Here is a 22,213-nt window from a genome sequence, read left to right as displayed (position 1 = left end):
GACTATTCTTCTGCATAATCCCATCAGTCTCCGTTAAATTACACTTAGTCCCCATTGAACCAATTCGACAGATGTCCGGGATTATACGCATCTGCTGCAGCTGTCATCATAACAGGCCACGTTTCTATGTCCACAATCATCATCCGGAAAAAGCGTATTACTTTTGTACAAAAACACCCACGCACATAGCTTAGACATTTTTAAATGAAAGTCATCGCCCAGGCATAAACCACCTCAGACAAAAACACGTGGCATACGAGCACTTCTCTAAGAGTCACATTCCGTTGTCAGACTTAGCCTTTATGAGCAAGCCTAAGCAGAACTTAAATATATCAAGATTTACTGAACACGACACAAATGAAGACCTATTATTTCTCTCTGACCCTTGTAATTGTGTTAGCGTCTTCCTGGAACTTGCTTTAGACAAATCTGCCACTTTTAATGAATGTGTGGTCCATTGTGGGTTATACAAATTGGTCGTTTTGTTTTATTCTCTTCTGTTTCAAAAATCAGTTCATAAGTCAAAAGCTCAACCCCAAATCATCAAGACAGCATCTGAATGGGGGGAAGCATTGTTTATACTGATGCCTCAAACATGCCTCACTGATCTAAGCACACATGCTAACATGAATCAAAATGTCCACATGTGAGCGTACACAAGACATGATTTCTTTTCATAGAATTTATGTGTTACATTAAAAAGTTCGGGATGCTAACTTTATTTGCATAACCTAAACCTTATACACAAAGACTTCTTTTCTGTACCTTTTCTCTAGGCCTCTGAAAGCAAATATTCTTAAACTCTGGCCAGAGTGAGGATATCTAAAAATGACAGGGTTGTTATGCTGACAGATGAGCATGCATTTCAGGACTGCCGCGTCAGATTATGCGCTGTTATCTCCTTAGATTGACATCAGTCTATGAGCTGATCTCCCCTTTGTTGACATGGCAACAGGAGACGGCAGCAAGATAGTGCCGGTTCAAACCTTGTTAGCAGGAGTTTTTACATGCCTGTACATAAATCTAGTTACTTTGCAACTATAATAAAAAAAAATGGAGGCACATCTGAACGTGCTGGAGAGGTCACTGCAACATAACGTAACACAGAACCAGACACAACCACCACCGTTTAGGATGAGACCTGATAAGACTTGTAGTTGTGAGACAACCTTAACAACATAGTGATTGTTCCTGCTGAATAATGAAAAATGTTTTCTCTGTTGTCTATGAGAGAGCTGCTTTACTCACACACAGAGGAGAACGCAGCAGTTCAACATTTAACCGGCCGGGTATGACAAGAAAAACATCTTTGGATTGTCAGGATAAGTAGAACGAGCACGTTCCACTTGTACTCTGTGTACAGTTAGCTGGTACCATTAAATTTTGGTTTTCCTGATAGTGTTTTGCACTTCTGTGCGGATGGAGATTTCTCTCTCTTAAAAAAAGATATATATGGACATGATTTCTTTTTTTTCGGCAAAATTTAATTTCTTTTAACAGTGTGTGCACAAGGCTAAAGGTAAAAGCCTAGTGATCCCTTTACAGCCAAACTAATCTTTGTACAAGCACAAACAGACTTCCTTCATATGTAATCAAGTTGTCAAACAAAGAAAGAAAAAAAAAAGGAAGACGACAATTCATTTTATAGTGTGTGCTAGAGCCAATATAGTCAGCAGGATATAGAATGGACGTGGCGGCAAATTGGGACAATAACATGTAACCCATTCTGATTCAAAAACCCAGTGCATGGATCGCATGGCAACGTGACACAAAACCTACATGTTATGTTGATTAATTGATTAATTAATCCAAGACTGAATTCTGGTCTGAAGGGCTGAGTTTTAGTTTAAAACCCATGGTGTGTCAGATATTTTATAGATTACATGCTGAAATTATGTCACTGATTAAAATGCCAAGATTTGATCAACATCTATGTGTGGCGACACTGACAGACTTTTAAAATGTCGGCTGAATTATTGATTTTCAGTCAGTTACACCATTACAATACGACAATTGGTAAAGGTCAACTACAAGCTTTAAATTCTGTTAAATGTCAGACAGCAGATTTCAATATCCTGCCTGACTTTTAAATGAGTTTGCTGTCTGGGATATCACCAGGACAAGAACTAGGGGTGGGCGAAAAAAAAAAAAAAAAAATAATCGATTCATGTACATATTGCGATTTTTTTTTTTTATGGGATGATCTTAAAAATCGATTTTTGTCCCCAGAATCGATTATAATACGTCATATCTGTGTCCAGAAAAACTTAATCAATTCATTACATTAAGTTATGTTAAGACTAGCCCACATTTGTGCTGTGTGGACATTTCAATTCATTTTGTAACTGTAAACTTTAAAAAATGCTGTACATGTTAAGTACCCCTTTTTGTCTCAGTTGAAATAAATGTCAGCTGCTGGACTGACTGACACAGATTGATGTGCATTGCTTATGGGAACCACATTCATTCTAGAAGTGTATGATTCGCCTTGTTTGTTTTTTAAGGAGGAAAAAAAATTGCAATTACTGATTATATCGAATCGCAATATTTGTAGAATCAAGAATCGTGATACAATCGAATCGTGACCAAAGCATATCGTCCCACCCCTAACAAGAACCAGTGACGATTTAAACTGAAACTCCTCTGGAGAAAGCTCAGTTTAAAGTTCAGTTTAAGTTGCCATGGTGATCTAGCCAGGTCAAAAGAAAGCAATCTTTGTGACACTGAAACCTGACTTTCAGCTCTCCATAGCTTCATAGCTTGTTTTCATAGAACACCCCTCAGCTTAAACCTAACTTATCACCGTTTGTATTGTTCTAAAGGTTCCAGAAGGCGAACGTTTTCGGAGACCGTGCTACTGTGACTTACAACTTCTCGTCCCTTCCATCATTATCGCATAATGTTTTTGTGTGAGCGAGGAAGACGACAGAGTTTATGCGAGCCCGTCAACATCCTCTCATCACAGCTGAGAACAATTACAAAATGACCTGATCGTTACCCAGCTGTTTTAAAAAAAACATCTCACATCCTTTGAGCTGTTTATTTTCCATAAGAAACAAGCATTCAGAACCTCCTGTGACTCTCCAGAATTTTTGATGAGGATAAAACCTGTGCAATCAGCAGGTGATCCACGTTTTATAGAGGCAAAGAAATACCAGAGGAATATTAAAGAGAGAAATCAGCTATTCAGTCTGCAGAAGAGACTGAGATCACAATTAAAATTCAGTTCATCCTACTTAGTTGTAAATGAAAAGCTGATATCTAACAAAAAAAAAAAAAAAAAACTGTTTACGTGAACTCCACAATGTGTGTGCAGCTCATTGGAATTGGCACTGATATGCAAAAGAAAAATAAGTACCCTCCCCCTGTGGTATTGAAAATAGTATCAAGCACTGAGCTTTTTTCCTGGGTATCGTTAAATGAGTTTGAAACTGTAGTAATATGAGAACTCCAGTATGTCCATAAAGTATTAGCTTGAAACGTAAACTTCCCTCCCCTAACAGAATACAACACATACTTTTAGAGCAGCTGACTGTTATCATGATTTGTTTGACACAGATACGCTTACAGGAACCACAGCTGTGCCGTTACCACGAAAACACACGCGCACACAGATCTTGTGTAAAGGTGGAATCAGAACACTTTTATCAATGTATCTTTACTCACTTGTGCACTAAATGTAATCTTATCAAAACACTGCAGTTTCCTGCCAGACGAGCCACCTCAAGCACACACACACTCGCAGAACTAATGATGGGATCTTTGCGAGCGTGAAGCTGAAGTCGTGGCAAAGGTATTAAAGATGATGCCAAACTGTATCAAGGGTTGTAGCAAAACTCATAAAGGTAATTTAAGCTTCAAGGGACTGGTCAGCTCAGTGGGAGTGTGTGTGTGTGTGTGTGTGTGTGTGTGTGTGTGTTTCTGTGGGCATGATTGCAAAGAGTTCTTGAACTGCTGACCATGCTGATGATACATGGGCCAGTTGCCATGACAGCAGGCCATATGTTATCATGACGACTGGACTGGTCCAGACTGAGATGGAATTGAGACGCACACTCATTTACAGATGTGAGTTACCAAGACTCCAGTTTAGTGTACCTAAATAAACAGAAATCAGACAAAACATGGCAAAATGAGCACATACATTTTAAGCACACAGAGATATCATAGACCCTAAGACTGCTGTGAAGCAATACCTTCTGGGAGTTGAAGTATTTTATGAGCAGAGAAAAAAAAAAAAAAAAAAATAGGTCAGAGCAAATAAAGCCACATCGGAAAGAAGCTGCGGGTCTCTCCTGTCAGCGGGAGGAAAGATGGTGACTCAGAATGAATCCCAGTTTGAGAGAAGATTAAGGCATGTGCATACAGGAAGGAGACACTGACAGAGAAAGATAGGGGAGAGCCGTTTTGATGCTCTGGCTGACGTGGTTTGGGGGCTGTATCATGAAGCAACAACAGCAGCATCATTCTACGTGAGCAATGTGGCAAGTAATTAACTGTAATAAAAGACTTAGCATGTGAGCACTGCTACCGACTACTGTTCAAGTACACTTATACAGCTGATGAAAATGAGCCCCGTCGGAGTTATTTAACAGTTAGTCTGTGACCGCCTCGGTTAGCATGCAGCTCCATGCCAGTACACGGCTAAGCGGGGGGGGGGCGCGCGCTGCGTGCTTCTGGAGCAAAACTCACACATACACATGTTCCCCCTGGCAACACAAATACATGCCAGCATGACAGGACAAATGCTCCAACAAAAGACAGACAAATACAACAAATGCAGGATTCATACAGCAGATGATATCATCACAGAGATAAAACTTCATGTCTATGTTGGAGGAGACACACACATGCACAAGAATATCATTTTGCACAAGCACACTTATAGAGACGCCATCGGACATCACTCAAAACTCTGAGCCCACAGAGCACTTTCAAGCCAACCCCGACAAATGTACCTACCCTCGTAATTGACAATCACAATGGCCAGCATATAGTCTTTCCCCAGCATCATAGTTAGCTAGCTGCACTAATACAGCAAAACCTGCTGCTGTAATCAAACAGAGAACCCCAGACAGATAGAAAGAGAAAGAGAGGGAGTGGAGAAGGCGGGGGGGGGACACCACAAGAGGGGTGAGGAGAAGGAGAAGAAAGAACAGGAGGTGGGGATGGAGGGCAGGGGGATATTTGGACACATCCAGGCAGAGATTCTGAGAAAACATGACGTGACAGACAGAAAAAACAAGGAGAAACGGTGCTTAAAGGGAAGAAGTGGAAGTAAGACAGGAGAGACAGACAGAGGAAAAGAGAGAAAAAACATGGAGAATGGGAGAGACATCGCACATCCCCTGCAGCTGACTTCAGTCTGTTTTTGTTTCCATGTCCTCTATCTAGAGAAACAGATCATATGAAGCCGCCCCCCCCTCTGCTGTACCACAAAAATGCATGCAGCTGAACATATAATAAGACACAAAAAAAATTAGTACAGGCATGTTGATCAAATGTTTATCACTTTTTCCCTGTTTTCCACTTTCTCTTTAGCCCCTATTTGGGGTCTTGGTAACGCGCAGGTTGTTCATTCAGTATCATATCTAGTCCACTTTCTTTAATTCTACATGCAAACATCTGTCTGCTTCTGTGCAAGTGTGTGTGTGTGTGTGTGTGTGTGCGCGTGTAAGTTTTGGCTTCCCTATGTGAAAGCATTGTCGTTTTGGCTCTCCAACCCATGACATCCCGAGAAAAATCTAACACACGCCCGAGGAAACAACGGAGTTCTGTCAGTGTGACTGACAAATAAGCATGTTTTACCCTGCACGTCTGCAAGTGCACAAGGCTCTATTTGGGTGTGCGCGATTTAAATGTCATCATCATTGTGTCGGATGTGTGCAAAGCTACCCGGCAGTTTGTTGTGACCACACAGGGTTGTGTGCTGGCTTGATTCTTTGAGAGCACACACACACACACACACACACACACACACACACACACACACACACACAGAGCATACCCCGTTCTGTAAATGCCGACAAACTGGAACATAATCGTCCATGCACTGCTGCTGCATGTTCTCCATGGTTGTGCTTCCACAAGTGAATGTAAATGGGCTCACAGTCAGACAAAGAAGTACGGCAGAATGAACAACTGTGAGTTGGATATCCATTCATTCAACATGAATTATGCCAGTATCATGATTGCCAATTCTCTTTAGCAAATCTTTTGATATTAACAAGAGAACACTGTCCTAAAAATGTATTTGTCCTCCGCCTAAGGTCAACAGATTATTAGAATGATCAGTTTTTACAATCACACTCTAGACACAGCAAGATTAAAGATTTCAAAACAAGTTTCAAAACAAATCTACTCTAACAAGAGTAAAACACTTCAATTCAATCCGAGAGTTCAGACAGCGAAATAGTGAAGCATACTAACGCTCAGGGATGACTGCTGCTAATCATACTTGAGAAATCAAAAACACAGATGTTCAACTGGAGGGGGAAACTGAGTCATCGGAGAGCTTGGGGAGAAGTAAGGGGAAAAAAAGCAGGGCTGATGCGCTGAAAAGAGGAGCACTACATCTGCAGGAGACAGACTGCTTTACAGCTGAGACTGTCAGAGGTCAAGGCTACCGCTCCCCAGGAGAAGGAAGTATTTCATACGTCCCACACCAAAGCACGAGGTAGAGTTTTAACAACCCAATTAATCTCTGGGCCCTGATTTTAACATAATGCTGACATCGAAATACGGTGACTTAATCAGATGTTCTGCAGACATAAGAAACAAGCCAGACAGTTTAAAAAAAAAAAAGCAAAGGCCCACAAAAGAGCTGAACACTCAGGAATTTCTTTACTTCACTTAAAGTGATACTCCGGAGTAGATTCAACCTGGGGTCATTTGAACCGTGATATCCAGCCAAGTAGCCCACCCGCAGTTTTTTCGATCTTGGCTGAACATCAGCTGAGTTACTGAGTTATCCCGAATAGCTTCGTACAAGGGTTAATGGATCCTGGCAGTATCTACAGTAGTAGATCAAACCTCATCTTACTTTGAAGCTCCCAGCTCCCAGAAGTGACGTCGACGCAGCTTTAGCAGCAGAAAAGCTATCAGGCTTGTGTTGATAATAATAAACTCCTGGACTATGTACAAACTTCCAAATGCATCGTTCTGTGAGTACAGACCATATTTGTACTACTGTAGAAGTTTGGTGTCATGGCATGTGATTTTAGTGTGGTAATTTTGGAGATACTGCCAGGATCCATTAACCCTTGTACGAAGCTATTCGGGATAACTCAGTAACTCAGCTGATGTTCAGCCAATATCGAAAAAACTGCGGGTGGGCTACTTGGCTGGATATCACGGTTCAAATGACCCCAGGTTGAATCTACTCCGGAGTATCGCTTTAAAAAGAAATTAATAAATAAAATCATACCACTACTTTAATGTCATTCAGTGTGGAAGCTCCACATGAAAACAACTCTTTTAAATTAAAAGAAAATTATTTAAAAAAAATAATATGCATATAAAAGGAAAAACGCACAAAGTAATGCTTGGGAAAAAAATTATTTAATTAAAAATTAAAAATCTGTAAAAACTAAATTCATTCATCAATCTTAAAATTTCCTCCTTAAACACGAAACATAAAATTGTTGTTTATGTGAATTGTGTGTTTGTTACTGAGGAATTTATCGGTGCTTCAATTAAGATGGGAGAAAAATGCGGAAACCCTCTTTTGTCGCCTGTTGATTTAATGATGAACTGTGTTTATACTGTGAGACACAACTTGTATTGCTTTTTTGTTCACACGTTTGATTCATGTGAACTCTTTTTATTGATTTATTGAAGATCAACTCTTCCTACGCAATGTGGTAGGCCATAGTGAAATCCGATACTTTCACCTCTTCTGCAAAGAGAGTTTCAGATGCCTGCCTTCGACGCGCTGCTGGCAGATGCGCTACAGTTCTGACAGTGCATCTGTCCCTAATGTGATTGTGTTTTGAGTTAAAACTTGAGTTCTGAGTCGGAACATTCATTTTCCTTGCAAATGTTGTGCCTCAGTGAGAGCAGTCTGACAATAGATGCTGTTCCTTTCTTTGCAGTATGTCAGACACAAAAACTGTGAGCTTTTCCTTCGGGAAAGAGGTCTTTGCCCTTTTCAACATAGGATCACTTCCTGATTCCTCATCTTAAGAGATTTGGTACCATAGCGGCACACAGGAGGAAGTGAATGATCCATTTCTTTTGACGACTTACACCATTCTTTCAGAAGGCCAAAGGAGGGCGAAAGCAGAATACTTACTGCCTGGACACAGGTGGAGTTGATACAAACAAAAGCCGCTTTCGGACAGAGCCGCTCTAAGAACGGTCCTCCTCAAATTCCGTTCTGATAACTATCCTTCCCCAGCGGAACTATTTCAGTCTGCATTCGCACATGAGTCGGGACCAGGTCGGGACTGATGCGGACTGATGCGGCGCTGTATGTTACATACACTGTAACTGTGTCGAAATCTACTTAGTTCAGCCATCTCAGAGCACTGTGTTGTGAAAGAGAAATCATTTCAGCCACATATTTTATATCAACCCATGTGTTGCTTACATGGCTTGTTTACACACGCACAGGACAGAGCTGACATGACTTGTAAACCACCCATGAGGTTACAAGGTTCCTTCCTGTCCCAGTGGAGCCAGTGGGAGATCTACTGAGAGCAACAATGCCTGACTTCTGTAAATGCACACCCGTTCACAGACGCACAGAGTCACCCTACATGAAAACATGTCATCAGCTGAAAGGATGGAGAAACCACTAAATAACAAACAAGAAGGTTCTCACGAATACTTTGCCAAACGCCAGTAGAAACCAAATCTTTGAAGTTGACTGCAAAAAAACATGTAAAAATATTTACTGCATAGATTTGAGTGTGAATGCGTGTACCTGTCTCCTCAGGAGAGTTGCTCTCCTGCGACAAGGTAGTCCAGCTCAACTCTTCATCACTGGGGTTCAGATTCTGGATGCGGTTCAAAGCGCAGTCTGTCTTTGCGCCAGTCCTTCTGTCCTTCTTCGTCTCAGGGGAGGAGGAGGAGGAGGAGGAGGAGGGGCAGGAGGCCACAGAGAGCAGGGGGGTGTCCTCTGGGCTGCCCTGCCTTTGTGGAGAAGGAGGGGGTGGCACTCCAGGGTTCTTGCCCGATTGGAGGAACTTGATGTTGGACTGGAGGTCGGAGATGAGTTCAAGGCCTGGAGAAACTTTGTTGCCATTTACAGGGGATTCATCCTTTAGCATCAGCAAAGGCTTCTTCTCCTCATCCTCTTCCTCCTCCACCACATCATCTTCCTCAATTTTCATCTTAGACATTATTTCCTTCTCAGACAGAATGCTGATGTCATCAGTCTCCTCTGCCTCAACATTGAAGTCAAAGTCCAACTCTGCGGTGCTGCTATTCAGTTTCAGCTTCACAGTGGAGTTAATGTTACAGTCTAAGTCTGATCCTGTTTTCTGCTCAGCCTCTGCATCACTGGCAGAATGTGGATGCAGTTCATCATCTGTCTGAAAGACATCTTCCTCCCGGTCATTGTCAGTGAAAGTGTGACTGTCATGTTCTTCAACTGTGTTGACATTGAGGTCATCTGCTATAATTTCTGGATCACACTCAAGGTCCATTGGGTCAGGGCCAGTTGTGTTTTTGTTGTGGTCCTGACCAGCTTTACGGAGCTGGTTAGCCCCATTCTTGGCTAGTTTGGGATTGTTAGGGGTTGCAGACTGTGTTGGGGACGATGACGGTGAAGAGGAAGGTGGCACTGATTCTCCAAGGCCCATGGCAGCCTGGATACTTGTAAGCGCATACTTTTTGCGACACTTGGGAGGTGTTGCAGAGCCCTGTTTGATGACATCGCTGCTAAGAAGCTGGTTGTGTGAGGAGCGAAGACTGAGTGAGGTGGGAGGCGAGGCAGCAGGGCCATTACGATTGGTCACATCCACTGACATCATCGTAGCACAAGACAGAGGATCTAAAATAGGAAACAAAGCAAACATCCAGCACCTGGAGCAGTCAACACAACAGCAACAGGGAGTGCTTCTCGTGTGTCAAAAAAGGATGTTTTTAGGTAGAGTATGAGCACATCACTAGCTTTGGTTGGGCAGGCAGACAGACAATACTATTGTCCATCGATGCATGACTGTAAATAGTATTATTCAGTATGTTTAATGGGCCTCTATTTTAGGCTATCTAGCAACTGCCCGACAGCAACATTCCCCCAAAAATCAAAACATCCATGAGACAGATGACTACACCCACGGTTGAAATGTCTTCCGTGATGGTTTGACATTAGCACTGAGAAAAGGAGGTCCTTTTACAATAGCCATCATTCATCATAAATTCCTATACTGCCAGGAAAACAGGTGACAATGTTTATTGAAACATGTTGAAACATCAATGGAAATACAATACATAAGCCAATATCCCATTTTGTATAATTTTAACAAGCTTGAAAGTCAATATTTGGTACGAGCACCTTTATTACTCAACACTGAACCCTCTTAGTGAGGCTCTCTTGTGATTTCTTTATGCAGTCTTCAGTAATAGATCACCAGTCTGCAAATAACTAAGAGCCAAGTATGCTTCTGTTGTGCATGGGCAAGACATTTTTTCACTGCTCGAGTTAGGGGACTTTTTTTAATGCTTGAATGAGTCATAGGTCAGCCTTTACTGGCTTCACAAACGAAGAAAAACTCTGAAAATGAAAATGGTACAGGTACTGAACCAAAAATGAATGGAAAAAACCCTATGACATACCCGGAGAGCTATTGCACAAGACCACTTTAAAAGATTGCAAAAAGGTCTGGCTCTTGGAGGTTGAATAAAAAGAAATGTGGGGTGGCACAAGACATGTGCACAGTGCTGCAAAATAAAAGAAATGCTGTAAGAGCTGACCAATAATGATGAAAGCTAAACTGATTGTTCAGTCTCACAATTGGTCTTGATCTTATCATGGGATTTGGTGAAGATAACAAAAATATTAAATATTGCAAGCAAGGCATTATATACAGATTTTAGACACTATGTGGGGGGGTCTGCTCTAGAGAGATGAGATTATAAGGTTTTAATTGCAAGTAAGCACTGAGCACAAGCAACATTTGTGGATCACATTAAAAACAAATGAATGTGTGCTTGTGTGTGTATTTCATACCTGGAGGGGTGTCAGTCATGGACTGGAACTGGCCACAGTTCAGAGGTCAGTACACTCAGCTGGAGATCTGAACACCAAAGAGGAAAAATAAGAAAGATGGTAAAAGAATAATCAGAGGAAGAATGAAAAGTATCCCAAGTACTTCTTGGATGGCCCCCAGAGACCACATTAATCCATGTGAAACCCAACTACAGCTGGTTTCTATGGAAACAAAATAACTCTGAGGCGGTAAGGATACTTCAAACACCGCAGAAATCAAAATGATAAAAACAGACACTAAATTAAACATGGTGGAACGATCAAAGGAGAAATCAGATAATGAGGACCAGTTTATTAGGCGTAAATTTGTTCTGCACACTGTTCTACTCATGCACACTTACTTAAGTAACTAAACGTACAGACATATTGCAGGATTTGAAGTGCATTTCCAAAGTCTTTTCGAACCGCTTCAAACTTTTATTCATAAAGATATGGAGTTCTTTTAACAGGTAGAGGAACTAAGGCACACAAACCTGTTGTTTATCTGTGAGTGATATTATGCGTGTGTGTAGTAGGTTTTAACACACAGAGCAAAAAAGGCTTCAATTTAGCAGACTTGGTAAACATTAGATTGGGATATGCAAGAAAAGGAAAACTTTCATTCCTGTATCTGTATTCATGGAAAGCACATGCAGATTTTATAAGGAATGACAGCAGAGCCAGACTTCTTTTTTTTGACCTGGAAAAAGAAAATGAAGCCATTTCTAAAGGCTTGCAGCAAGAGTTACTCTTTACAAGAGTCTATTTTAATATTGAAAACAAGCATTCCTAAAAATAAATTTTGTAAGTCCTTTTACAATTGCTACTTACCAGCGAACTAAGGATTGTGGGATACACCAGGATACAGCAGGTCCATACTGGTAGCCGGTGGCGCTTTCTGCATCCAATCACGAGGACCTCACTGAAGCATCGGCGTCCTGAGGGAGAGACCAACATAAAAAAGGATTAATGACAGAGAATGAAGGAGGGTTGAGCAGAGGGAGCGAAGGAGGAACGCAAGACATCAAAGGGACAAACAAAGACAATTATTCACAACCTCAGTCAAACATTAATACTCAGTGTGGTGTGCGTGTTTTTACATATACTTTAAGAATGAGGGAACATAAGGTTCATTTTGTATTGAGCTCATATTTCTTTGTTTCATGGAGTCTTGCCAACAATGTGCTGACTGGAACTATCATAAACTTAATGCCACAGGAGGCTTGTAAAACTCCCCTTACTCTGCTTTCACACAACTGAAAACACACACACACTCTAATACACGGATTGATGCATTATACAGTTAAGAGTCATGGACAGTTCTCACCAACACAATGAGAAGTGCAGAGAAACATGTAGAGTATAGTCAAATTGGACCATAAAATCTCCCTTGTGCCTGGATGAGGAGCTGGTAAAACACTTGGAATGACTGAAGCATGAAATTGTGAAAAAACTAAGAAATGCTGTCGGCGTATAACATGAATTTTCTTAACAGTTGACCCCTTTTGAAGAGATAATTCCTCTTTGAAAACTAATCTACCTTTATCTAAAGTTTTAATGATCGCATTATTAATGTAAGATGGATTTTTACCACAGACACACGTACCACAGGCACGTGCATGTGATGCGAGCGCACGGAACAGTAACTGCATGGGGAAAACCATTATTTCAAGGGAGCATTTCTGATCGGGGACGTCACACAACTTTCTTGCAAGCATACTCTTCGCAAGCAGAAAAGTATACTCACAAGGACACACCCTTTCAATATGTGCAGTCATGTAGTTCTATGAACTCTACCAACTTAGAGCCAGTGGTTCAAGTGGTGAAAACAGCAGTGACAGAAGCGTGCGCCTCACATCTGTGCTTCTCTGCTGGTCAATACCGTTTTGTGCACTTGCAAAGCAGAAATGTTCTTTTCTATGATTGTCTTCCACTTGCGGGAGCTGGCGCTTGTATCGCACTTGCTCAGCGTTTTGCGTGTGTATGCTTGGTCTTCACATGCATGGGTTTTGAAACAAATTAAACATCCATATCCATACTTTTGAGTCCCAGCTCCATCTTCTATGTAACAAATGTTTTACTGGTGCACAAAGTGGGGCTGGAACGATTCCTCGAGTAATTTGAATAGCTAGATACTCGATGTACAGGACTTATTTTGATGCCTTGTTTAATCCACACAAGCGATGTTTCATGTTAGCATTTTTCTGCATATTTATACATTAGTTGAGGCTTGGGTTGGGCAGAATAGCGACTTTTTAATATTATACTGTCCCGTATTTAAAAAAAAAAAAAAAAAAAAAAGGCAGCGGCTGTTTCTCAATAATTTGTCACCTAGATCTGCACCGCTGGTGCAAGAACTCTTGTCATATTTTCCTACTCTCCCTCCTTCAACCCGTGAGTTGTTCATGTGAAGAAGTTTTGACGCTGCTTGACATTAGGCAGAAAGCAAGTACCTCGTGTTCTGTGGTACCATTATCTATATCATAATCAGAAATATTTGTTTATCATTTTATTAAATCCATTTCGTCAGGGCTGCCCTTTGTCACCGATTCTGTTCATAATTGTTTATGGACAGAATTTCTAGGCGCAGCCAGGGCGTTGAGGGGGTCCGTTTTGGCGACCTCAGAATCGGGTCTCTGCTCTTTGCGGACGATGTGGTTCTGTTAGCGTCGTCAGGCCGTGACCTTCAGCTCTCACTGGAGCGGTTCGCAGCCGAGTGTGAAGCGGCTGGGATGAGAATCAGCACCTCCAAATCTGAGACCATGGTCCTCGGCTGGAAAAGGGTGGAATGCCCTCTCCGGGTCGGGAATGAGATCCTGGAGGAGTTTAAGTATCTCGGGGTCTTGTTCACGAGTGAGGGACGAATGGAGCGATGAATTGACAGGCGGATCGGTGCGGCGTCTGCAGTGATGCGGGCTCTGCACCGGCCCGTCGTGGTGAAAAAGGAGCTGTGCGAAGCTCTCGATTTACCGGTCAATCTATGTTCCTATCCTCACCTATGGTCACGAGCTGTGGGTAGTGACCGAAAGAACGAGATCGCGAATACAAGCGGCCAAAATGAGTTTCCTCCGCAGGGTGTCTGGGCTCTCCCTTAGAGATAGGGTGAGAAGCTCGGTCATCCGGGAGGGGCTCGGAGTAGAACCGCTGCTCCTCCGCATCCAGAGGAGTCAGATGAGGTGGCTCGGGCATCTGGTGAGAATGCCTCCTGGACGCCTCCCTGGTGAGGTGTTCCGGGCCCGTCCCACTGGGAGGAGGCCCCAGGACACGTTGGAGAGACTATGTCTCTCGGCTGGCCTGGGAACGCCTCGGGGTCCCCCCAGAAGAGCTGGAGGAAGTGGCCGGGGACAGGGACGTCTGGGTTTCTCTACTTAAGCTGCTGCCCCCGCGACCCGACCCCCGGAGAAGCGGAAGATAATGGATGGATGGATGAATCCATTTTTTTTGGGCATTTCTTACATGATTACTCGATGAATCTATGGAATAATCAATAGAATACTCAATTATCTACATAATCATTTGCTGTGGCCCGCGCTCAAAGCAGCTGTCTTCGATGAACAGGTTTTTCATATTATCCTGGTCATTTACATGAAGGCAGCAGAGCTTGCAGCAGTCGAGGTTTGTGCTGTGATTTGCATGAAAAAAAAAAAAAAGGCATTTAGTCACTGGACACTGCAAATCAAAATATGTTGGCTAGCTTAGTGCTTTATGTGAGTGATTGCTTTCCCAATTTGTTAAAGTTGAGAGATTTTACATAGAAATCTGGTCCAGACTTTGTCCACATTTGGCCTCTCACTCAGGGGCTCGAAGGCCAAATATAATGCTAGAAGAAAAAAAAGATTCTTTTAGTTTTGCTTAGTTCTACACAACTTCATGTGACTGACTACAGTTAGGTGTTACCGACATCCATAATAATCTAATACTAAGATAAAACTGCTCCCTTACTTAACAGATAAACATCTGGGTCGTCTGGCAGCAGTCCATGTTACACCAACTGTAGTAAGAGGGTAAGACTTCTGAGGAGCATCTGTATAATTCTGACCAGGTGTACAAACTGAAATGTTTTCTCTACCTTTAAGCTGATGCAGGTAAGATCAAGTTGGATCAGTGGTTGCATGGCGTATAAAAGGGATAAGGCTCAAGGATGTTAGACTTTAAAGGCCTGTGATGGCTATGCCTCTTCAAAAATCACTTGAGTTTAGAAATGGCACCAAACCCACACATTACTCCGCAGCTAAAGCTACAGAAATCATCTGCTATAAATGATATATGAATCATCCACAGCTCGAACATCAACACAAAGACAGAAACTGAAATGCTGCATTCCCTGGATTAAAATTACACAGCACTCTTGGTTGCTTGACTCTTGCTGTAACAAGTCTGCATACCAGAGAATATGTTTAACTTTCTGTGCATGAGAAAGTATTTGTATAAGACGGTTGTACGCACTCAAATGTATGAATCATTTCCCCGGAAATGTTGCGGGTTACTAGGCTTGAAAGATTGGCTGGAACACCAAAATATAGCTGTGTTACTCTGCAAGAAAGTCTACAGCCCAACTAAAGAGCTCACAATTTGCCTGTATTGTCATTTGGCCTGAACTAAACTAGAGATGAGGAGATGGACAGGGAGGTTCAGTAAGCTCAGCTCCTTTTTACTAAAAAAAAACAAAAAAAAAATGAAAACAGTAGTCTTGTTTTCACTTGACATCATCTGGGTGAAATTATCAAACTTCAGACAATTCCCTCTGGAACCATCAGGGGCTTTATACCACTTTCCCCAGATATACGATAGCACTCCTTAGATCTGTAAACACACTTTGATGTGTAAATTCAATGGGGTTCCCCCCTTCAGAGTCACCACTTCACCCACAAAGTGATTATTTCATTACAAACCCACTGTGTTGGAGCGTCAAACAACAAAGTGTCACTGACCAAATGCTAACTACAGACTGCAAAGCCAGACGTAAAACAAAACAAAAGAAATTCAGGCTCTGAACTTGGGTGGGTGGAGCTACACGTCAGTGGCAGCACAGCAAAGCACCAACCAAAACTCCCAACTTTCAATCCAAACTGCATCTGGATATTATGGCTTCAACTTGTTTGGGATGAGTGACTGTCGTGCCTCTTTTGAGCCAAAGTGCACTCAAAGGGTTCTCTGGAGTCTGCTACTGCAGATGAGGGTGTCTCGGTATAATTACAGAGTCTTTTGGGGGGCAGGGCAGCTCTGGCAGTGACACGCAGAGAGACAGGGACTCACAAACACAAGGCACACATTAAACATGGTAAACATCCCTGTCACATGGACTCACTTGTAATTGTAAACAGTTCCATGCAATCACAAAAAAATGCACCAGTGGATTGACACTTTGAGCAACTATTCAGCAGGCTTCAATCCCTGGGGGTTCGGAAATAAGATCTACATTGTGTCACGCAGTGTGCAGTGACCTCTGACATCTGACCAACTGGCCAGCTCACCGACTTTGTGTAGTCCGCGTGTGTTGTTGTACAATGTCATATGCTGGGAAGACTCGACCCACCAAGAATTAAGGTAGCAGCTGCAAACACTCAATCTGTGTTTTCTTTTTACTTGTATGGGTAACCATAGCGATTTACCAGATTCTGGACCGCGTGAGGAAGAGAGGAGTACGTTTTTCATTCATATGCCAAATGGATGCCAGCCAACAGTTTCATAGGCCTCTCATTGTTCTTTCTTACACTTCCCACTAAAGTTCTCTGCTATTCAAGTTCCCACATGACTTTTACCTATTTCTTTTGTCCCTTTTTCTTGCCTAATTTCCTCTTCCCTTCGAGCCACCAGTACATTCATCATCTCCCTCTCCACTTGTGCCCTTCCTTTGTCTAAAAGAAAATTGCTGTCTATTCTCATTAAAAGTGAAGAAGGTCTGTAAAGTCTCATAAAACTACTTGTTTCTCTCCACTACCCTGATTTACAGTCTCAGTGCCCCCCTCCTCCCTCCCTTTTCCCCTTCTGCTCATGAAGACCCCATCTGTTACAAAACCGAATAGAAAACAAAACTGTGGCAGTCAGACTTCAGACAATCATAGACAAAATGAATAGGTTCTTGATTTTAACGGGGCAAAATGGTGCAGAATGGGAAAAGCAGACGGGTGTTTTTCTAACTTTTGGATTCGGACATGAAAGTGGAAGCCAGCTGCACAATAGCAGGCAACCTTTCCAAACCATTCTTGGCTTTGTTTTTGTTGGCTGTGGAAAAGACACGACACTTCACAGTTAACAAAAAAATATTTCCACTAAACGCTTGAAACACTGCTAACAAAGGAAAGGGGCATTTTGCTATATGCAGCTCTTTACATTCCCACCACCTCTCACTCCTAACCATTGTTACTATATATTTCTAATATGTAATCTATAATGATGAACTTTTGAGAGACAAAAGCTTTGTTTAAACTTCTGCATCAACCAAAACTGGAGAACAAATTCAGCACTACCACAGCAGCTCCCTGTATTAATGAGGATTTTTCTTTGTATATAAAGCTGTAAGTGGCTTAGAATGCACCAGCACTGTACACTTGTTTTATAAACCCTTCTGTCTGTTCTAATCCACGACTGCATATTTAACCACAGTCACATTAAGAAAGAAATGCGGAATTTCAACTATGCCTCTGGACTGCCACCGGAATTAAAAGAAGAGATAAAAGAGAAGATGATGATAGGTAATCTCAACTTGTAATAAAAAGCATTTATTATGTCCGTTAGCTATGAAGTAACTTGTTAAACAAGTTTATGTTACCTGTCGTATTTAAAAAAAAAAAAAAAAAAAAAAAAAAAAAAAAAAAAAAAAAAGTCTCATTGGTTTGCTTCTTTCTCCTTTTTTTTTTATATTTGAGTTTCCATCCTTTGAATTAATTAAACAGGGTAGTTTTATTTCATATATTCTTGCTTTAGTTGGAGAAGTAACACACAGAAGATACATTGATCAGCACTACACAAAGCCAGAAGGCAACTGATGGCCGGTTCGATCTGGTGCATGGACGGGACAATCTACTGTATTTTCCAAGCTCAGAGTGTGTGTGTGTATATGCATGCCTGTGTGTGTGTGTGTGTGTGTGTGTGTCCAAAAAAACAAGAAGGAAGAAGCTGGGAAGAAAAAAGCCATCCCGAAACTGGCTCCAGAGTTTCACCGGAAGCTTTAGGGAAGAAAGGGTGGGGGGGGGGGTATCCTTATGCTGCCAATAGCAGGAAATAACAGAGACAAAGTAACACTGAATGAGACGTCAGCCTAAACAAACTATGTTGTGTACAGACAAACAAACATGCGCACACACAGGCATTCCTTGCGAAGAAGGAAAAAAAAGCAGCAGTGTATAGTGATGGTGAGGCCAAGACAGAAATAGCCCCACTATAATTCCCCTTGTGGAGCAAGGTTTTAAAGTGCACTTCAAGGCTGACAGAATCTCATGTGTGTGTGAATGAATGAATGTCTTAGTGTACTGTACACACAATGCTAAAGATATCATTTACCGCTGTTGTGGTTTCCATGGGTGGGACATTTTGGGGGGGGGGGGGGGGATTACCACCAAAGAAAGGAAAAGAGTGAGGAATTTCAGGGTGTGCCAAAGAATCTCAGGCATGTTTTGGTGGGTGAGGGAGACTGGGGGCAACGAGGAAAACATCAAAACATAAAAAATAAATTAAAAAAAGGTGCAGACAAAACACACACCTTAGAAATTAAGTGATGGAAGGTGATGAACATTTGTGTATAAACAAACTTGACCCAGTGACTCCGAGCACACTGCAACACAGAGAGTGTAAATAAAATACAAAGGAAGGTAAGAATGAGCAGCCTATTATATCTAAAAGAAAAGGCATTGGAAAACACAAAGAGTTTCAAGTTACAATCTCAACACTATGAGACACAATCGTTAATCTCGTGAAAAGACAAAATCATTCAGTTGTGGGTAAAAGAGGTGAAAGTGAGGTTGTTGTTTTTTTTCTTAAAATATACTTAAAATGTATATCTGTTACAACCACAGACTTTGAAATCCTGTGACGTGGGGTGGGGGGGATAAAGAAACAAAGCCAAGAGACAATTTCCTGGATTTGGGAAACTTGGGACCATGTGCGCCGTGACCCCTCCCCCACTTCCTTATACCCCACCCCACCCACCTTCTGCTTCACCCTGCCTCTCTTTCCTGTGGCTGAGGAGAGGTTGAGGGAGGGGAGAAAGAGTACACCATAACCCACTGACCCCATGTGAAACATACTAACAGGAGGGGAGTCCATTTCAGCCTTCACTGTATGATTTCCACGGTGGAACACGTGAGTCGGTCGTACACACAAAGCAACAAGACTGCAGGCCGAGTGCTGAAGGCAGTTAGTACTGCAAGGAGTAGAGTTACGCATCCACTGCTTCCCATTAATCTAGTGGCAACTGAATATGTCGGTGTCGTGTAAATTTACCCCCCCCCGTGCTTTTCCATAACATTTTGAGATGAGAGTCTGACTCGGTCTGAGCTAGTATTATTTATGTATCACTTTCAACACGCATTAACAGGCAGACTCACACAGCAACAGTGGCTTATTATTAATATTTTCTGAGCAAAATAGAAAGAGAAATGTATTTGAGCCACAGTTGAAGTTTCTGCTCTGTCTGCCCACAAATCAAAATTTTCAACTGACCCAATCCGCTGCCAATTTGTTTAACACGTTTCAAGCTTTTCAGCTTGATGTAAACTCATGTGGCAAAACATGAGCTCATAGCTTTGTTATGAGCGGACTTAAATTCCAGGAGAATTTTCCAGATTTTTGTGTGGCGTTGCATCTTCTACGCTGACAAACAGTATGGTCCATTCGCCGCTGCCATGTTTAACACAACCACTGGGTGTTACGCCTATATGAACTACATATTACTTCATAAACGGCACGATCTTGTAAGAATGCCAAATATTGCGCATGCACCATAGCACCATAACACTAAGGCAGAAGAACGTCAACCGAAATGTGACCTTCTGAATGGCTGAATGTCATCATCTTAACATATGGATAAAGGGTCAAAATAAATCTAAAAAAAACGTGTGACGAGGTCTTTCTACCGGTGGTTTCCAAGATGAGGAAGATCCCTCGCTCACGATTCCTTTGACAAGCACGTGTCAACATCGGTAAAATGAGAAGATATGCTGAGTAAATGAGCGAGTAAATACACCTGCAAAGAGCCGCCGGACAGTTTCCTCTGCGCAGGTAATTATTTCAGCTTTCCTTGTGAGATATTTTCAAACTTTGTGCTCCAGTTTGGGCATAAAGAGCGTATTTGAACTGCTTGATGTCTGATTTAGGACACTGGATCTGCTTGCTTGCCTCGTTGCACAGAGTGAATCTGGCCACAATGTATGCCGCTTTAACAGAAAATGCATCGTTCAGCTCATTGGACAGTTTCTAGATCAGCACCCATTAGGGCTCTTTCAAGAATTCTTCAATTTCCTGCAATAAGCCCGTGGCAATGCAACAAGCTGTGTGTCTCTATGAGTAACAGCAGTGTTTGATGCGGTTCATCACCCTCACAAAGGCTTTCGATTATCAAGTAAACGCCTTTTGATTTTGTACACGTACAAACCTAAGTTTGACAATCTCTCGGCTGAAGAACTTTTGGTCTTATGGGGGTCAAGGTCCTCAAGTTGGAAACACCAAGTTAGAGTTGTCAAATTTAGTTTGTTTCTTAAGTTTTCTTATCTGTAAATACTTATTTTACTCTGTAAAAAGAGCATTAATGCCCATTGTCCAGTTACAGTACAGCATCCACACAAATCAATATTCCAACATCAGTCCCATAATTTGTAAAAAAAAAAAAAAAACAAGCAGAAAAACTCACACTGCAGGATGAATATATTAGACTTCCACAAGCTCTAAAAGATGACAGGGTGATTGTCCAATGATAAAATCCTAGTCAACGTGGAGCTATAAACATCACTGTTAGCCAAGCAGTTAGTCACAGAGAGTGACGTTGGAGCAGCTGCATCAAAGTCACGCTCAAAAGTTTGATCAACTTTTCTAAATTCAAATTCAAGGACTCTTGAATAGTCCTCTCTAGCATTTGAAAAGCACACACTGGGGAGCTGTACATTCCACCACATACTCACATAGTATTTCAATTCACTGGATAAATAAACTGTTGTCCATATTTTTGTATTTCTTTATGAGTGTGCAAGCTTGTGTCTTTTTTTTATTTAATTTAAATCAATATCCCTTAAGCAAATGCCGAGCCCTCCTAACCAAACTCATAGTGATTCTTCTTTTTGCCTGCTTGATTAAAAGCACTGCAGCTAATTTGCCTTTTTCTTTCGCAGTAAACATTGGAGGCAGGCCATGTCTATTAAAAAGCTTTCTTCGTCTATCAGTGAAGACACACAGACAGGCAGACAGACATGCACAAAAGGCCTGTCAGATCCAAGGCGAGGGCAGAGGCAGCAGAGAGACCGTGTAGCCTATATATAGCTGAGATGTGACAGGACATCCGAGAGGACGGGGAAGCATAGACAGAAACAGCACAGCGCTTACTCAGACTCTGTGCTCGTCTGCGACTTCAGCACAGTCTTGTTAGCTCTCATTTCGTTATAAAGCCTGTGGCAAGTTGCTCCATGTTAATGTCACGAGATGGTCTTTTTTTTTATCTCTAATATCACAGCCTGCTCTAAGCTTATGTGCTATGTGCAAAAAAAAGGAGAAGCCAATAAGAGGAAACATTCAGAAATTATGGGACAAGGGAAAATGGCAACAGCACAAGAGCAAGAGATATCAAGAAAGTTAGTGGATCACAGAGTGAGTGACTCATGAGAAAAAGAATGTCCCATCTCTGCCAAAGGAACCACAGACACCACTGCAATGACTGCTCCGTTTCCAATACTTTAAACCCCTCCTTTCTTGCTCGTGTTATCTCCTCCTCTTGCACAATAGCTGTCTCTTTCTCCCTCAGTACTTCTCCTCTCCTATCACAGGAAGTTACTGTTGTTGCCAATTAATGTCAACAGAACTTTTTTTTTTTCT

General features: G+C 41.9%; 1 protein-coding gene across 3 annotated transcripts in view; it reads right to left on the bottom strand.

Annotated features, from left to right (window-relative positions):
• apbb2b (amyloid beta (A4) precursor protein-binding, family B, member 2b) overlaps positions 1 to 22,213 on the bottom strand; it is a 54,524-nt gene that overhangs the window by 25,061 nt on the left and 7,250 nt on the right. For all 3 annotated transcript variants that reach the window (XM_075462879.1, XM_075462880.1, XM_075462881.1), the window contains exons 2-4: positions 12,026 to 12,132; positions 11,177 to 11,243; positions 8,927 to 9,997 (exon numbers count right to left, since the gene is read on the bottom strand). In XM_075462879.1, the coding sequence (XP_075318994.1) occupies positions 8,927 to 9,997; positions 11,177 to 11,195 (1,090 nt within the window). In that variant the 5' untranslated portion in view covers positions 11,196 to 11,243; positions 12,026 to 12,132. The remainder of the gene's footprint in view (positions 1 to 8,926; positions 9,998 to 11,176; positions 11,244 to 12,025; positions 12,133 to 22,213) is intronic.

Source organism: Odontesthes bonariensis, chromosome 4 (assembly GCF_027942865.1).
Source record: "Odontesthes bonariensis isolate fOdoBon6 chromosome 4, fOdoBon6.hap1, whole genome shotgun sequence".
NCBI lineage: Eukaryota > Metazoa > Chordata > Actinopteri > Atheriniformes > Atherinopsidae > Odontesthes > Odontesthes bonariensis.
The sequence above is the reverse complement of the archived record's forward strand: the minus strand, read 5'-3'. Positions and strand labels throughout refer to the sequence as shown.